Source organism: Lytechinus pictus, chromosome 10 (assembly GCF_037042905.1).
Source record: "Lytechinus pictus isolate F3 Inbred chromosome 10, Lp3.0, whole genome shotgun sequence".
NCBI lineage: Eukaryota > Metazoa > Echinodermata > Echinoidea > Temnopleuroida > Toxopneustidae > Lytechinus > Lytechinus pictus.
Window position 1 is genome coordinate 8,958,944 of NC_087254.1, and position 20,291 is coordinate 8,979,234.

Here is a 20,291-nt window from a genome sequence, read left to right on the forward strand (position 1 = left end):
AATAAGCCACAAATCACAGATATTCGAGACAATTTGCGGTAAAATAAGCCCCAATTGCTCTTCAATCATCGTGGATAAGAGAGAGTTTCATTCCCACAAAATGATCAATCAGCCACACTTGCCTCTATGCGTGGGACTGTAAATTGATCATAATGTAGTCCCACGCATAGACAAGTTTGGAGAGAAATCAGATCTAGTGCCCAATATTTCTCTGCAGGAGATTGAGTTGAAGCAAACTGAAATGGTGTTAATTTCAATGAAAAGTAGGGCATAAAGCAAAAAGATAGTTGCCCAAAGTGATGCCATCAAAATAGTCTGAAAATGCATTTAGAATTCTCCAGAATACTTAAGAAAAAAAAGAAAGTATTTAGAAAAATACATTAATTGTGAATATGATAGCTCCCACACCAATTACAAGGGAAAAAGTCCACTACAAGCTATAAAAAGCATCTTGATGCCTCATTTACAAACCAAAATAGTCTCCAAACAATCCATCCCATACATGGAATCTACTGCATTTGAAGAAATGCAGGCAACTTTAATTGCCTTTTACATAAAAAGTTGATTCTTTTGAGACAACAGATATTGTTTTTACTTTCATATACATGTAGATCGATGGACAAAAATAGAAAACCAATCCGACACATTTTTCGCATTTAATCAGGGGCCCGTTGCAGAAAGAGGTGCAATCAAACGTTATCGGAAAATCAAACGCAAGTTGATTTTTAACCAAAAGCACGCATTTGGGACTTGCGCTAATATTTTGACTTAACACGTACAACTCTTTATACAACAGGCCCTTGATCTAGTATTACATATAAATTGCTTTAACTTGGGTGATTATTCAGCGTATGGAAGATCAACATACCGGCAAGTTTGACCCGTTTCTTTGAAAATTCAGTATATGCTTACCCATTTAGTAAATTCGTCGGGGTCTGTCTGTCGGTGATGGCTGTCTCTGCCGAATCCGAGAGGCTGCTGGCATCCTGGACTTCCAGCTCGATGCCTGCATCGTTCTCGCCAAAGTCCTCAAAGTTTTCTTCGGAACCGTTGATGACGGGAACGGAGAAGGCCATACCGGGGTTACTTTGGGTACTGCAGGAGTAAGGGGAGATCGAATTGAAAAGTCAAAGAACTAGAGATAGAGGAAAGTTGATGTAGAAATCAATGTTTTCAAATGGAAAATCAAATATTTAAAAAGTTACAGTGTCTATGAACTATGTAACTGGATGATGCAAGGCTCCCATTTTCTTATGGCTTTTTCAAAATCTCTTTACAATGAAAAAAAAACCAAATTCATAAAAGACGTTGGATGGTACATGTACATGCATATCTTATAAATGGCAGAAACAGAACAATAAAGCTGGGTTTAGACTAGGGCTAATTTAAGGAGAGTCAGCAAACACACACCTGGTATACACTTCAACAAATATTTGAAGGATTGAAGATCATTTTGGTTCATTTTAAATCAAACGAAAAAAAAAACATTTAAATTTGGTTGTCATTAGGAACAGTACATAAACCCATCTACATGTACATGTAGTATGTCTTGTTATCTTCCTTTTTTTTGCATGAAATACCAAGCTACATGTATTATAAACACACATTACATGTACATGTAGGTGGTTTCAGACTGCCTCGAAGTTCGTCAGTTTCAGGTATTTTCTGATCAGGAAATTTACCCCAATCACAAAATACCACGTAATATTGGCAATGTGAAAGCAAATTACGAGAACTTTTAGCCCAGCGTGTAGTTGGGTGCGAGCGCCGTGGGTGGCTGCTGAGCTAGTGATTTTGAATCTCGCGCCTTGCCTGCTTATCAGACCATACTGTGCATGCTTCTAACTTCAGGAACTTATCCCGAAGGATATGTTTCGGGGCGGTGTGAATGCAGGAATAAGTAATGGGTATTTTTTAGCCTAAAAAAGTTCTCGTAATTTAACAGGGATTCTTATGATTGAGGCAGTTTGAAACCACCTATTCAGTCAATTATGCCTGCAATCTGGCTGTAAATTGATTATAACAAGGAGTGCTGGTAACTCCTTGATTGAAATACATTTCAAGCATGCAGACACATCTGGTGAAGGTCCCATTGCATACTGATAATGGGTGAGGTCTAGAATTCCCACTGACTCATTGAGTCCAGTGATGAAAAAAATAATCAATAAATAACTTGAAAAATTGTATAAGCCTCCGTAGTGCCTACAGAAGCGTTCATTCTTGTCTTGCCCATGTGTAATAAGAGATAAATGTACAACTTTTATACAGCAAGTCTGCTCTAATCATGGAGGTAGAACTACCTCTATGCTCTAATCCATGTGTATATGTATTAATGTTCAAAATTCATGATCGATCATGATCCACATGACTACATGTAATAATTAAAAAAAAGAAATAGTAATTATACCTTAATGAGGCCTAACATGTAGGCCTATAACCACATTTGTAATATATTACAATGTAATAGGGGCGTGAATTCAAAATTGTACATGATTCATCAAGTTATGTTTGCATATACATGTAATGTATTTGAGGTGTGTAAAATGAATACAGTGCAAATGTAAATGCATATAGGCCTACATGTAGAACTACTTTTATACATGTAGACAAAACAACAACTATTTGTCATAACATGACCAACCTGCCGACGTAATTTCTAAATGACTTTTTCCTTTAAAAAAAAAATAATAATTGAATAATTAAATCTACATAATGTGCATGTATTCAATTTGAAATATTTCATGTTTCAATTAAACAAATATTGAGTTTGTGGCATTGCAGACTCCCTAATTTACTAACTGTAAGGATGTGAAAACAAACCTGTGAATGTTATTAAAGGTCCAGTCCACCCCAGTAAACTTTTGATTTTGATAAAAAGGGAAAATCAAACAAGCATAATGCTAAAAATTTCATCAAAATTGGATGTAAAATAATAAAGTTATGGCTTATAACTTTCTCATTTTTATCAGATTTTGATAAAAAAATTCAGTGTTATTCTTGTTGGATTTTTCTTTTTATTCAAACCGACTTTTTGTGAGGTGGACTTGTCCTTTAAAGCTGCTATAACTTTTTATTTTACTATTTTGTTAACATTGTTCACTGCTATGCTTAATATTTGCTTTTCTCTGTTTAATTAGAATCAACCTGTTGTTGAGGTGGACTTGACCCTTACGATCAGCACTGACCCACTGACTACAGATGTACATTTCACCTACAGCGAAACAAACTTCTGAGGCATCATTTCACCTGACGTCCATCGAATTCCTCCCCACTGCGCCTCATTGTTTTCCACCTCTGTCCTTCACAATCGATCAATAGAGAAGTATTATCAACACTTCCCACAGCTCACAAAACTTGCCCAAATGTGCTCTCAACAACAAAGAAAAAAAAATCAATGATCGTTCCTAATCCCACGAGGTTATTCATTGGAATGACCCAGAAAGATCCGGAGTAGAGAAGATTTTGCATTCAAACCTATGTCGTAGAAATATAAGCATACAATGAATTCCTAGATGTAGCTCCCCGGGCAGATCACCATCACGCTATTAAATGTTCATCAAGTTAAATTGAAGTTACAAACATGTTTACAAACATGCTGGGATTATTTTGAACCAAAATGGCCAGAAGATATTTCTGCAAAGGCTCCAATTTCAGGCAATGCTGGGACAGTACATCCAATTTAAACACTACAAAAAATACATTATAAAGGGACAAACAGAAAAATATGGTCTTCAAAAAGACAGTTATCTAAACATTACTTATTTCTTTTCTTGCAAAAAGCTTTATAAATGAAGACAAATTATTTTTTTCCCTAAAATTTTGACAAGTACCAGAAATTTCCAGCCCTGTTTAATGTATTCACATATTTATAAGGGAAAAAAGGGAGGCAGCGTACATGTAGCTCAGTCGGTTAGAGCGCATGTTTCGGATAAGATCGTAGATCTCAACGTGAGGGGTTCGAGTCCCGCTCATGCCGTAACGCGTCTAACAAAAAATCTGATATACATGTAGCATTGTGTGTTAGCGTGCCTCACCACTGTATTCAGTGCAGGTGTGAATACAGTTGGAACACACTCCGTCCATCGGAAAGGACGCAAATGTTGGTCCCGTGTATAGGAGAGTCACAACCTATGCACGTTCAAACCGATACACTATTCGTCAAAGAGTAGGGTGTTCACCCGGTGTATTGCACCTGCCGGTCCAGGCAAAATTCAGGTCAAGTCAAGCTTGACGTTCATATGCCATAATAATCAATATAATGATTGTGGGCATTAACGGAAAGACAAGAAGACAAGAAAATAGGAGCAAGGGCAGATTTTTCCCCTGAAAATGCCCCCAAAATTTACATTGATTATTTTAACTATTCCACAAATTCATTTTCATTCCAATAGAATGGATGTATTTTGAGTGCTGTGTCAGCATGAACATCCAATATGTTACATATATTGTACAGTGTAAAATGTCTACTACATAAAATTGTATGCCACAGTAGTGTCGGCCATTTCATTGTGAACCCGTTGACCTGACCAAGCAACTTCTCAATTATTGATTGGAAATTCAATCAAACTCTTCATCCTTTATCCATCCCAACATGTTAATCCCAAACAAATTAATCCATTCTGATTAAGAATGAATACATCTCAAGATCTGTGTCAGCATGAATATCTAATGTGTCGCACACAGTGCAGTAGTGTCGGCCATTTCAATATGGACCCACCTAGCTGAACATGTTAAACTTCTCAATTATTGATTGGAAATTCAATCAAGCTCTTCACTCTTTATCCCATATCGTTAATCCCAAACATATTGATTCTAATGATTTCCCTTCTAAACAAAGATACACGAAGCACCTCCATCTAATCACAAAATGGCTCAGATGATGTGGCGCTGTATCATTGATGAGGGTTTCGTAATACAACATTTAATGCTGGGTTGGTATCAAGGGACATGCACAAATTGACTAGATTGAAAACAATTGAATTGCTAATCAAATATTGATGCCAACTAAAGCAACAGGTCATTTTTAAAGGGAAGGATGCTGCCCTATTTAAAAAGTATGCTCTCATTGCTATATAAAGAATTCTGCCAATTCAGATTGCAGAAACTATAAAAGGCTCTGGGTTTTATCTGTCTTTCCATAGTCATCCATCTCTACAAACTCCTGTAGGCCTACATGAACTTCCGTTAATTTAGAGCCAATGTATGGTACGTGTAGACACCCCTTTCTCTGATCACTGTTATTCTGTGGGCGCGTCGTGGTCTAGTGATCTGACTCTTGCCTTTAAAACAGAGGGTCGTGGGATTCGAATCCTAGCCATGGCGTGTTTTCCTTCTGCAAGAAATTTATCCGCACTGTGCTGCACTCGACCCAGGTGAGGTGAATGGGTACCCAGCAGGATTAATTACTTGAATGCTTGGGCGCCTAGGCAGTAAAGCGAAAGCTGGGGTAATAATAGCAGGGCCCGCTGGGAGAACAGTTTTCGGAACTGGAGTGGCTACCCTGGGTAAATATACCACTATTATTATTCAATTCAAGCTACTCCCAACAACATCTCCCCAAACTTCATCAAGATTCTTTAAAAACACACATGATATCAACGCAGAAGGATGAGATATCCAAATTCTGGAGATAATTTACACACAAAAATCATCGCAGCACATGCTTGCATGCTCTTGTTTCATAAATCAATCAGAATTCAATATATCCCAATGAAATAATGATTTATATCGGACAAGGTCAAAATGGTATTGAGGGTTGATAAGTTACCAAGGCAACAGAAAGCACTATGGGTAATAATGCCATCCATGAGCTCAGACTTGCGATTTTGTAATCGCAAGTACTGTACATGGGGAATGTAACACCCCGTACCAGCAGATGAAGGTCTTTAACATGGAAAAATAAAGGGTAATACCTACTAGATTTAAATAATTACAGGAAACAAGCAGAAAAATATTGTTGAAATAAAAAAAAAATCTTGTTTGAAAAAGGTTACAAAAGACAAACTTTAATTTTTCACTACATAACAGAGATCACTATTAAAACAAAATAAATGTATTACATCTTTTGCCCACTCTTCCCTATATTTTCAAATATATTCCTTCATAAGCATGGAAATTCATTGAAAAATGGAATGGTTTATATTATTTATATTAAAGGAGAATGAAACTCTTGGAGCAAGTTAGCTTTTGTGAAAGCAGAAAAATCAAAGAATAAGATCAACAAAAGTTTGAGTAAAATAGGACTAGCAATAGAAGAGTTATGAGCATTTGAATGTCGAGATCACTAATGCTATGGAGATCCTCCCATTGGCAATGCGACCAAGATCTATGATGTCACAGATGAACAACTCTCCCCTTTTGGACACTGAAAATATAATATACCCCAAACATCTCTTTTTGCTCATTCTAATCATATGACAAACGATTCATCAATGATATAATGTTGTGAAACCTCTGTACTTGTCCTCTCATAAAGAGAACACCTCACCTTGTGATAGACTATAAAAGTGAGAATATAAGTGAAATAAGTACTAAAGTAATGAGGGAGTTGTACGTGTCGCATTGCCAATGGGAGGATCTACATGGCATTAGTGATCTCAATATTCAAATGCTCATAACTTTCTTATTATTCATTCAATCTTCCTCAAACTTTCAACAATATGTTTCTTTGATTTTTCTCTTTGATATAGATTCAGCTGGTTTCAAGGGTTTCATTCTCCTTTAAAAATGACGATAATAATTATAATACCTGTATGCAACATACATGTAGCACTAACATGTAATACAATGTTTCTAGTGTAGTAGGTTTCACGGTACACCATGTATCTTTCTTGGGCAGATGTTGGTCCTGTAAAGGACCACCCAATCTCGACGTTTCGACAAGTGTGTTCTTGTCGTCCTCAGAAAATGAGCAAAGTTTGTAAATTAAAGCAGGCCTTATATACTCTGTCGAAGTGCCGTATGCACGGTATCTCGCAGGGTACATGTCTCTGATTGGCTAGATAGGTCACATGACATCCACATATGCGGACATGGGTGACAACACACAAATTGGGCGCGCAAAACCAGCGATGACCGGAAATGCTGTCAGTTATCATTCCCGCTAGGATTAGCATACATGTAAATGACAATAGTCACCACTTCTGCCCATGCACTGCAGTGCTCACACGTGTGTGGAACGTCCGGGTAGGCTAATTAGGCAAATTAGCCTCTTTGTCTAGAATGGTAAGCCAGATATTGCTGAGTTGGAGGCCGCTGTCTTGAGAAACAGTGTTATGTTCCTCAATCTCCAACGCTTCTCTGACTCTCCGCTGATGCCAGTAGGGGACACGGGTGACCAGTCTACTCTCATCCCAAAGAATCCGGTGATCATGCGTATGGGCATGATCGATGATTGCAGATTTTTCCCTCTCGTCTCTCCTACCATGGGCCTTGTGTTCCTTAATCCGAGTGTTGAAGGAACGACCCGTCTCTCCGATGTAAACTTTACCGCATTCACAAGGAATTCGGTAAACTCCAGGGAGGTCCTTGGAGTTGCGTCGAGATTGGGTGGTCCTTTTCAGGACCAACATCTGCCCAAGAAAGATACATGGTGTACCGTGAAACCTACTACACTATTCTTCTTCGCCATGGAAACCTTCAGAAGTTATAACAATATTTCTACATGAACACATGCTTTAGCACAGTTTCCCTGATCAGGTGCTCAAGCATTCTAGGATCCTTCCTACCGGGTACCCATTGAGTACACCTGGATGGAGAGAGGCAAATGTCAGATGCTGCCCAAGTACTCACCTAGGAATGAAGTCCATGGTCATCAAGGCTTCCACGCCCTCATCCATCTCCAGGTTGATGAGGGGGCTCGGCGACGACGTCCCCTCCTCGCTCATGTCTGTAATCGCACTGTCATCGTACTCGTTGTAGGTGCTCTCAGAAGTCTGGCGGGAGAGAAAGGAAAGGGCAGACACGCAGGATTATGAAAAAGTGATGGTCATCGCTTGCAAGATTATGAAGCGGGAATGTGGTGAGTCTTCACACCTTCTTGATGCTGATACATCCAAAGAAAACCAAACCAAGATGAGAGACCTGAGTGGTTTCACAGAGCATTATAATCATTCTTAAGTGCTAATGCACACATGATATTTAATGCTCAATCTTACCAATTGATATGCAATAGCGATTGCATACAGACGGGGGGTTGAGCCGAGGGCCATGGACCCAAACATTTTCAAAACTAATAAATAAAAGCAGAAAAACAACAAAGAGGAAGGGAAAATGAGTGAAACATGATTCTATTTTCTAAATAGGCCTACCATATTAAACATAATCTATAAAAAAAAAACAGATTTTTGTAAATATAAAGGTCAAACTTTTTTGGTCACTCGCTTTGCTCATTCATAGCTTTTTTATAGAAATTTTGTCCCTTACACAATACACACCATGTGTGGCCATGGCTCATTATGCTCAGGTGTACATGTAAATAATAGCATATATATGATCTGACCAATGCACTGAAGTGCCATTATGCTGAACATGCAACTAAGAATCAAGTGTGCACATCTTTGTGAAACACCCCCTTGATGAAGTGCCATTATGCTGAACATGCAACTAAGAATCAAGTGCACATCTTTGTGAAACACCCCCTTGATGAATAATATATCTGCGGTAGTCCTTTCTGGGTCACTTTCACAAGTAAAACAAAGTCATCTTCTTCATGGGATACAGATGATAACACTGTCACACCTGAGAACATATTCTTCTGTAACCAATAGAAGTGACACCAGGGTGGCGCTACGGAGGGGGGGGGGGACAAGGGAAACACCCCCTATGATAATTCAAGTAGTTTTTAAAAAAGAGGAAGAAAAGGAAGAAGAAAATAGGGTATATTAAACAAAAGTTGTGCATTACCCCCTGATTCAATTTAGGAAATAGATAGTGTCACTTTTACAAGCAGGTAATTCCCCCCCCCCCCCTGAAGTATAATTTTTCTGAGAGTATACAGTACTGTTAAAAGAATATTTCTGAAACTCATTGTTTGGCCAAGTTAGCATTTCTTGCGAGTATACATGTAGGTCTGGAACAATGGCATTGAGTAGGAAAATTCAAATATTTGATTGTGATGGTTTAAAAGCCCAAATCATTCTCTATGTTTATTCTTGTCTGCACAAAACAACATGACATTAATTTCAATCATGAGGAGATGTGAGAGTCATTTCCACTTAATAAGAGAATATATTTTAGAGATAGAATATTACAGTACACCTGTAGGTAAAAAAAAGATGATTTATGGAGACTTTGTGTGGGTTAATTAACCCACACAAAGTCTCCATAAATCATCTTTTTTTTTTTTATAAATCATAATTGTCCTCCCAAAAAAATTTGATGAAACTTTCAGTGTTATGCTTGTTGGATTTTTCTCTTTTTATTGAAATCAACTTTTTGTTGGGGTGGACTTGTCCTTAAAAAATTTAATTATCTCGAATGTGGTAGACGTAAACCATGTTCAATTATCTCTAATGATGCTGGATTTGTGTCTTATATATCCCGGAGGGGAGCTGCTTTCATCGTAGTCCGTTCCCCTCTGGGCCTCATGAGACTACATACTGTATGCCTACGTGAAGAAAACAGCATATCTCCATCAAGAATTGAAATATTATTAAAGGTAATGGCAAGTATGATCTGTAAAGAAAGCAATTGAATTCAAAATGCTAGAATCCACCATCCACAGCACTCTCGACTCTTCTAGAATCTTGGATGCCTGGATCAAGGATTAAACATCAATACAGAATAACTTTACAACTGTTTCAGAAATTAACACGAATTCTCAAATTTGTACCAACACTACATGAAGAAATTATACAACATACATGTACAAAAACACTTGAATTGATAAACCTAAAAGTGGCGTCTACATGTACCATTCAAATACATGTGGCAGTTGCAGGAAAAGGCATTCGATCACAATGCCACTTTCCTTGGGAGAGATGAATTCCAAGGCATCCGACACGATTAAACTATAAAAAGGGAAGGAAAATATATAGTTTGACCAAAGGGGATCCTCCTTGTTCCAACGGTATAGCCCTAAATGCAGATATTATTCATAGTTGTGTAGACCAAATACAAACAGAGATTAAAATTATGAAGCATACATATGAATGCTACTCTAAAAGACTTTCATTCATTAATTATTACAGAAAATCTGAAAGACTCTATAGATAAATTATTCCAGATCAGATTGTCATAAAATTCCTGTCTAAAAAAAAAACAACTTCAACCCATGTAAGCAATACTTCCATTCAACATGTATCTTGCCTCAGATGTGAACTGTTTATCCTACAATCAATAGAACCAATACTGAGTCATCTCAAGCATACAGAATACACAATCAATGGCAATGGTTTCTACTACGTGTTCAGTAGTCGACAACATGATATGATTTTCAACAAAATACTCACTATAGGCCTGCATAATACAGTAATAATAAAGAGCAATGTGCCCAAAACAATAACATTCACCAGGAAATAATCTTTGGTGTAGGAATAAGAAAAGTTGCCCCAAAGAAGCAGTGATTTTTTTTATACACTGTACTAACCTGAGACATGCTGGTTATTCACTCAATACACAGCATATACATATACCACCAGCAAAATCAGTTCATGTTACTGGACTACAGTTATATCAGGAAAGGGCAATTCAATTGATCCAAATGTATTGACTGTTGATATTTGAAAGGTGCCTGTAGCCAGCCTCCCAAATGAAAATGAACCCGACTCTGGCTACGAAATGTTTACAACCACTCCACCTCCCAAGGGATAAAGAGCCGGCGGTGATCAGCCGGGAGTCACGGTTTAATTACGGGGAATCCAATCGCAGGAAGGAAATGAAACCGCATATAAACTCCTGTTGCAATCAATACCACAGCCAGGAAAATAAAAACAATGTCAAGTCTCTCGTCGATTTCTATTTGTCAATATAATCACTTAGCAGTTGGCGCATCACTGTACGAAGCCTACGACATAACGGCTAGATAACTTCCTGCGCAAAGTCAGCCTGTTGATTAATCACGGCTTTATATGTCCAAAATAAATATCACCTCCCATATCCTACACACTCCCACCTCAACCAACGGGCAGAATGAAAAATCAGAACTGTTGACCGCCTCTGTCTCCCTCCTGATTAGATCAGGTTGTCAAGTGTCAAGTGCAGTTCAGAGGCACAACATCCGTAAGAGTTTGATATCACCACAGCATGGCCCGGCTCATCAGGTTGCTGATCAAGTGATTTAAGTTCTCAATGTAGTCAGTCTCTCATGTTCTTCCAGACACCATGATGCAATCAAAACACAGACGAACCATGCATTTGTCCTCATTCGTTTATCATGAGTACACTGTTGTTAATGCCACGGCTTTTCACTCAGCTTTTAGAGAGATGAGAGCTAGGAGTCCATGGGAATCACGTTCAAACAGTCAGCATTTTAATACCTTGTTCCCTTTTATGGCATCAGACAATAGCAACACCCCTTTTACAATGGTGAGTAACAGAGGACAAAGATAGGACTTCGCTTGAGCGAACCCTCATTAGCATAATGGCTTATCAAGTTATATCTATAGACTAGACCTTTGTACTCCATCAGTCTCTCTACCATCAAGGGGAGATTATGTTTCCAATTGTGTCCTCAAAAAATATATGACGAAATAATGACCGGACTTTGAACGGATAATCCATCCTCATGGACATTACCAGTACACTGAATCCAGATCTTATCTTGTCATAGCCCAGGAATATGATACAAATTAAAGTGAAATATAAAAAGAGGAGGGAAGAATAATGAAAATGTGAGTTCCAGATGGTCCACAGGTCATAGCACCGCCTGATTTGCAAACATTGACCCTGTTCACATCCAAAGGATCAATCTAAACCGCACCCAGTTCATATGGGGATTACATAAAAATCAAATTTTATGTATTTTGCTGTAAATAGTGTAAGAATTAAGACACACTCAAGGTCTAGTACCTATGTTATTTATTTTTTCTCTTCAGATAATCTTCTTTAACATTGAATAACACACTCGCATACATCAAAATGTTATCTCAAATAATCAATTTGATTTTGGCAGCTCATCTGGTAGTTCCTGCTAATCAAATCTATCTTTCAGGCCTATTTTTTTTGTTGAAAAATCTGCACCCCTCAGCAAATTATTGTAATTTCTTGGCCCACATTCACAAAGGTGGATTATCACACAACCAATGGGTTACCATGGTTTATTTTGCTCTTCACAGAAGTTCATCCATTGGTCAAATTACATCAACCAATGTCAAATGATGCAACAAAATGCATTCTGACATGCTACTATTCCATTTACATGAATTGCATACTTTTTGTAAAGGCCTAGCTGCACGGAGGGATTAATTTTAGCCCATGATGTCGAGTGACACAAGTCACAATTTAACCAGAAGCTAAACCTGCCTTCATGCATTTGGGCAATAAGTTCATATACAATGGCATACAGTGTAGTACAGGCGGCCTACATACAATACTTCAACGCAGCAATATGATTATATATTACAAACAATATTGTTCTATAATGCCAACCACAATATAACATACATACCTCTATATTCTGATAAACCAAGTCCTTCTACCTATAGAAAACTGTCGATCTACTCTTCCTAACGAAAAATGGCTACAATGCTAGGCCAAAGAAGTCTGCTTCAATTTTCTGATTCGGGAGACCAGAATGTCTTACGTGTCGAGGGGAAAGAGCGAAGAGAGGCCCTCAGTCCCTCACGTCATCACGTACAACCATCCGATCAAACTGACAGTCCCCAACCAGGCATCTATAACCCCAGATGGTAACTTGATGTCGGAGGGGGAACACGGGAAATTCTCCCGTTCGTTCCATCGATTGTATCATACAACTATGTTCATATGGAATCATAATCATACATGTAGGTCAAAAAATTGCATTCTTCTGGGATGGCACAAACAGATGGGGAATGAGTATCCTAAGTTGTGTTCATACGGTTAAAGCCTTTAATATGGTCCACCATCCGTTGGCCGCTGGGTTTGAATGTATAACAAACTTAAAGGTAAAGCACCAGATTGCCATGTGAACCTTGCTAATAATGACAACCCAAAATACTTTTAGAGTTTATATTGAAATAAGTAATTCTCCTTTTTTTTTTATTACTCAACTCTTTTGTACGGTAAGCCCCCCCCCCCCCAAAAAAAAATGAATGCATAACTTCTTGCATGGACTTCAGCATAAATAGAATTCAATGTGATTTTTTAAAATGCAAATACACAGAATTCATTTGAAATAATATTAGTTTTAATGATTTACAATATATACAATAGACAGTGATGCCCACTAAACTGCTCAGTGGAACCGTTATAGAATACCCTTCTATTGAGATTTGACCTGGCAAAAGATATTGAAATACATTTTATTGACCTTTCTATTACATAACTTTTACAAAATTTTGGAGATCAATGTGTGATGACAGTAATATAGGAGCGCCTTGAGCACCTGGCTAGGTGGATACACAATACAAATCCTATATTTTTATTATTATTTATTCAACTGTCTCATATTAAACAGACTTTGTTAGACAAAAACATCCTTTCAAAAAAATGCTCCCCTGGGAAGCATTTCATGAGTGTTTAATGTTTCTGGGATATTATAAAAAAAAACTTTGCTTTCACAGGGGCAAAATATACTTGTATTTTCTTATGGGGAAGAACTCATGGTCAGAAAATACTTAGAGAGCACTTTATGAAAAGTTTTAGCATTGACAGCTGATGTACTGCAAACGTGAAAATTCTAGCATCTGATTGGCTGAGAGCAAATTAGACTAAAAATCACTGACAAACTTTTCATGATATGTTCCCCTAGTATTTTTTTCATAATATATGGTAAGTGTGAAGGAACCCACACAGAAAAAAAAATTCTTAATAGGACAAAGGCACCTATTATTGCCTGGACTGGTGTGATATCATAGCTCATCCTGCGTAATTCAAGTATTTTACTTGGTTCTCCTGTGAATAGCCCTCAAGGAAATCAACCCAAAAGGCGAATCCTTTCTCGTATACTTGACATTTTCACGCTCTTCCTCGATTACGTCTTTGGTGACGTCCCGGGATACTGTTCCATCTTCACCCGACCACATTGCAGAGCTCCCAGCAGAGTTTCATCGAGAGCAAAATATTTCATAGAAACTGTTTTTTATTCTCTAAAAATAGTGCAGGAAGATGTTGTTTACCTACTGGCATCAAACTGTATCAGGGCCTATCATACAATGAATAAAAAAACACTATCACCTGCTATGCACCTTGAGCAAGAAACACTTTGAAGGAAAAAATATTGTAGCTAGGCCTCTGCTGTAATATTGAATATAATCGATACCGATTCAACACACTGTCATTAATAAATAAGCACAAGTTGCACAACAAAAGTCTTTTCCTTTTTTTTTCTTTCTTGATTTTTTTTTGCCGGGGGGGAGGGGCATTTTTGCAGTTACAGATTAAGACAAATATTATGTAAAGAATTTTGAAAATAGTTGTGTAGGGTGGCCGAGTGTTCTAACATGTCTACCTCACAAATCAGTCAGAAACAAGCAAACTCATATTATATTGAGCTAAACTCAAAAATAAAGATGTTGACCAAAATGAAGTCTAGTAGTGCTCTGATTTATTGGTCTGCAATGCAGACCTCACTAGGCATTGCCTTCACAAATAATACATTCAAATATATTCAAAAATAATGTCACATGATAAATTCAACCAATAGAGAAACAGAGAATGGGAGAACCCAGAAAAGTGGAGGAACCAAGGGTGAAAGGTGAACCAATGAGGATGAGGTAAGATGATATGAATGAAGAAGAATGTTCTGAATGTAAATGAGAAAATAACAATAGAAACATGTGAAGCTGTATGGAGTTGGAATGGCAATGGAATGATGTGATGAAGAAACTAAGGAATGAGAGAAACAGGTGTGTGACAGAGGCATAGAAATGGTAGTGAAGAGAAGTATGGAAAGCAAAGTGTGAAATAAACAATTATATTAAATAAGGCAAAATTCAACTCTTACATAAACTTCCTTCTTCGCTAAAAATGTCCTCATTTTTATAAGTTTCATATTGATACATATTTGTCAAAAGTAGTTTTCCGAAAACTTTTGGATTCACAAAATGAGGATGAGTACTTTCTTTGATGAAGGAAATTCATAAATATATATATTTTTTAGCATTATCTGCAACTTTTGCAACTGTCGGTAAAACAATTTTTTTGTTGTTGATAATTTGAAATTTGCCAAAATGAAATTATCCAGAAAGAACATTAATCATTTATTTCTTATTTTACAAATGAAAACGTTTTACTTGTTTATTTGAACAAAATATAAGATCAATGAATGTTGTTCTTCTGTCAGTTGCAATAGAAATACAAGAACATGAATTACATCTGTATTTCTTTCATTTCAATAAATGCAAATTTTTTTTTAAAACATAAATTTATATATACATGGCAAAGTTGTTTAGTCCCTTTTCAATATACATGTTGCTAACACAGCAAGAAATAAAACTTTTTTTTTTTTTGCCTGTGTTCTATAAAGCACAATATACAGTAATCTGTACAATAACGAGAACTGAATAATATCAAAGTATTCTTTTTATACAAATATTTACTTTTGCGGATTTAAAATGAAATCCTCAGATCACTAAATTGACTTTCTCTCTTTTTTTTTTTTTTTAAAGAAACTTCAGAAATATGTTTGAATGTGCTTAAATATGAAAATAAAACATACATAATACTGAACTTTTCTTTTCTGTTAAATAAACTATACATCACATGATCTTTTATTTGGAAAATCTCAAAATGAAAGAAAATATCAGTTTCTATTAAACTTTTGAACTGTTCTTGTTATTGTTCGCAAAATTACAAGTTGAATAACTTGGTTCTTTAAAAACACTAACTACTAAAGGTATTGAACTGCATCAACTTGTACAATCTGTAATTGGTAACCTAGTATAACAGTGAAAAAAAGATAATTTTTGTTAAAACTTTGTATATCAAAATCGTCCAATATTTTTGTACATGTACCAGATGACTTGGTACAATGTATACAAGCAAAATATCTAATTTTCGCACTGCAGGGAAAAAATATCCCGTTATGTAAAAAGAGCATAAAATGGTTTTGTAATAGTATGAAAATATTGAGGCATTTATGAAAATACATAATACACATGCAATTAATTCAAATGTCACATAATATAACATGAAAAATAGCACAAATTTCAAACGATTGCTCGATCAAAATGTTTTTAAAAAATATTCAACGTTCCAAATGTTCATTTTCTTCAAATGTTCTTACAGTTCGGTTGAGATATTTGCTCATTTAGTAGTTGATTTTAATTGATGATTATTTTCTATTAAAATTATATTACTTTTGAATGTTGTTCTAGAAATAGAATATATTTGTTGATTCTTGTTACAACATTTCACTATCTTCTTTCTTCTTGGAAAAATTTCCTTGGTGTTCAAATTTCGATATCATCGCGACGTTGACTGTTGAAGATTACGTTTTCAAATAAGTTCAGTCTCTTGAATATTTTGATGCTTGATATTTCTTCAAAAAAAGTTTAAAATGATCCAGTTCGAAGATTGAAGCATGGGAATCATAAAATTTTGGATGATTTTGTTGAATTTACTCTCATTGTTGCTATTTCTTTGAAAGGTTAAAATTGTAAATGTAAAAGCTGAAATCAATAAATTCACATTATCATTTTTCAACGTCGCGAAATCTTTTTGGTATTTTGACTCTTCGTCCATAACGCGTAGTTGTGATGTTCTCATCTGGTGGACGTCCATGGGGTTGAGTTTGAGGGGCATCATGGTGTCCGGCATCGGATGGACCTGGGCTTTGGTTAGGTAGATGTAGTCCACGCTCATCAGAGGGGTTTGGTAGTAGTTGGTCATCTGATTGACTCCGGTCAGTTCTACGAACTTCTCGCCTCAGCTGGATGGGCTCTGACCATGAAGGTTGGTCAGATGAAGAAGGACGATGTACATCAGGTGTGGAGCGAGACTGCCCTGACCATGAAGGTTGGTCAGATGAAGGAGGACGTTGGGCATCACGTGTAGAGACAGACTGTCCTGACCATGAAGGTTGGTCAGATGAAGGAGGACGTTGGGCATCAGGTGTGGAGACAGACTGCCCTGACCATGATGGTTGGTCAGTATCTGTCGTCGGTCGTGGTTTGGTAATTGACCATTCGATGAAGGAAGTTTGAGGACGAGATTGAGAACTTGAAGGAGGTTGTGAGTTTGAAGGAGGTTTTGAATTTGAAGGAGGGATGGTTGGATGAGTTCCACCTTCTTTACTAGACTCAGATTGTTGAGGTAGTTTCGATCTGAAGAGCTTCAGTCTGTTATGATGCACTACCTTCTGTATTCTCGGATTATGGATGTCTTCAATACGATAGTTCAAACCATCTTCTGATGAAGACATAATGGAAAATGGTCCGGTCCAGTTTGGTTGTAGCTTGTGTCTGGCATTTGCTGGGTCGTGAAGCCAAACTAAGTCTCCAACAGAGTACTTGATGGTACGAGTCTTCATGTCGTAACCTACTTTCTGTTGCTTTTGGGCAAGTTCAGATTTCTGCTTGGCATAATGAAATGCTTTCTTAAGACGTTGTTGGAGATCCATAACATATTGTTCTGGTGAGGTTGTAGGTTGATGGGCTGGAACTGGACATGTTATGTTCACTGGAACTCGAGCTTCTCTTCCATGAAGAAGGAAGTAGGGACTAAGTCCTGTTGTGGAGTGGACACTTGAGTTGTATGCAAGTTGTAGTTGAGGGAGGTGAGAATCCCAATCTCCACGTTTGTCAGCGACATATCGTGCTAATTGTTCTTTGATCACACGATTTGCTCGTTCGACCATTCCAGCACCTTGAGGATGGTAAGGCGAAGATCTGGATTTGCGAATTCCAAGTTTCTCGCAAAGTTGTTGTACGAGCCTTGACTCAAACTGTCGACCTTGGTCAGTGTGCAGAGTTTCTGGCACACCATGTTCTGTGACGTAGTCTTCGAAGATATGCTTGGCGACCGTCTCGGCAGTTTGGTTCCTCATAGGGTAGATGTTGACATATTTTGTGAAGTGGTCGATGATGACTAGTATGTAGCGATATCCACGGCGAGAAATAGGGAGTTCAGCGATGTCGGCGAAGATCATCTGAAAAGGGTGATCAGTCGTTATACTTCGTAATGGGGCTTGGTGTTTTGGATTTGGTGACCTGAACGACTCGCATGCCATACAAGTAGAACAATGGTTGGTAATATCTCGTCTCATGAATGGCCAATAACATGTGGCTTCTGCTCGATGAAGTGTGCGCTGAATTCCGAAATGGCCTGATGAAGGATGTCCATGGAGTTCTTCGAGTACTTTAGGAATGAGCTTTTGAGGTATGACTGGTTGAAGTATTGTTGTGCCAAGTCTATCATATTTCATACGATAGAGTATGTTTCCCTTAATTGTCAGACGAGGGTATTCCCAGAGTAGTCGTCTCGTACGGGGATTGAAGCGACGTATTTCTCTGACAGATGGTCGATATCCCAACTTGACATACTCCATGACTTGGTTGATGTCTGGGTCTTGTTCTTGGTGTTCTTGCAACTCAGATTGCTGATCGGCTAGAACGAAATTTTCTGGTTGCGTCTGGTTAGTACTTTGGGACTTGTGTTCAGTCGATCCTTGAGTAGTGTAAGACTTCATAGTAGACCTTGTGTGAACTACATTACAACTGGTTTGGTCTTGATGTAGGAGATTGGTTTGGTTATCTCTTGAGTGGTTGTGTGGACGTCGAGAGAGTGCATCAGCATTCTGATTGGAGCGTCCCTTGCGATGTATGATCTTGAAGGAATAGGCATCCAATTCTACTATCCAGCGTGCACGTCTACCAGTTGCATCGTCTTGGATTGGTACTTTCATGTATCCTAGAAGTGGTTGGTGGTCTGTGTATACTGAGAAAGGCTGGCCTCTAAGATAGTGGCGGAAGTGTCGTACAGCTGCGACAATGGCCCACAATTCTCGATCGTATGTAGACCATCTCTTCTGACTTTCTGATAGTTTGTGGCTGTAGTAGGCTATGACGTGTTCTCTTCCATCTTGGACTTGGGAGAGAATAGCTCCAACAGCATCACTAGAAGCATCTGTGGCTATGTTGAATGTCTTGTTGAAGTTAGGAAATACTAGTATGGGTGGATTGGTAAGTGCCATTTTCAGTTTGATGAAGGCGTTTTCACAGTCGGCATTCCAGACGAATTGCGTTCCTTTGTGCGTCAGATTGGTAAGAGGTGTGGAAACTTGGGCAAAGCCTGGAATAAATCGACGATAGAATGAAGCAAGGCCTAAGAACGATCTGATTTGTGAAGGATTCTTGGGTCTTGGCCATGCTGCAACCTTGGCTGTGTTGTTTGGATCTGGAAGCACTCCTTGTGTACCAATTACATAGCCTAGATAGGTGACTTTCTTCTGTAGAAATTGGCATTTGGTAGGTTTCAACTTCAATCCGGCGTCTTTGAAGCGCTGGAGGACTTCTTGGAGGTTTTGGAGATGTTCTTCAAAGCTTCTACCCATCACAATACAGTCGTCGAGGTATATGAGACAAGTCGACCAATGCAGACCATGTAAGACAGATTCCATAAGACGCTGAAATGTCATTGGTGCATTTACTAAGCCGAATGGCATGACATTAAAATGATATAAGCCAGTACCGGTAGTGAAGGCTGTCTTCTCTTTACTTTCTGGGTCAAGTCTAATCTGCCAATAACCACTTGAAAGATCCATGACACTGAAGTAGGATGACGAAGAGAGGGCGTCAACAGAATCATCTTGACGAGGTATCGGGTGAGAGTCTCTGATGGTGACGGCATTGAGAGCTCTGTAATCGACACAGAATCTGTATGTGTTGTCCTTTTTCTTTACCATCACTATAGGACTCGACCAAGGACTGTGGCTTTCTTCGATAATTCCACGTTCAAGAAGATTATCTACCTGTCTCTGAATTTCACATCGCATGGTAGGTGATGTGCGATAAGCTCTTTGACGGATGGGTGTGTCACTCGTTGTGGTTATCTTGTGGTAGACATCAGCCTGTCCTATATCGTCTTGAGATGAGCTAAACACATCAGCATAGGAATTTAGAACTTGCTTGGTCTTGTCGTACTGTTCCTTGGTAAGGTCTGATTTGGAAAGCATGTCATCTACTGGTAAGATTGGTTTTGCCTCTTGGGTA

At 38.0% G+C, this 20,291-nt stretch overlaps 1 protein-coding gene across 1 annotated transcript in view; it reads right to left on the reverse strand.

The window, feature by feature from the left end:
• LOC129269712 (rab11 family-interacting protein 4-like) overlaps positions 1 to 11,522 on the reverse strand; it is a 39,717-nt gene extending 28,195 nt beyond the window's left edge. The window contains exons 1-3 of the mRNA XM_064105278.1: positions 10,589 to 11,522; positions 7,792 to 7,934; positions 913 to 1,095 (exon numbers count right to left, since the gene is read on the reverse strand). Coding sequence (XP_063961348.1) covers positions 913 to 1,095; positions 7,792 to 7,934; positions 10,589 to 10,597 — 335 coding nt within the window. The 5' untranslated portion in view covers positions 10,598 to 11,522. The remainder of the gene's footprint in view (positions 1 to 912; positions 1,096 to 7,791; positions 7,935 to 10,588) is intronic.
• Positions 11,523 to 20,291: the final 8,769 nt, after the last annotated feature.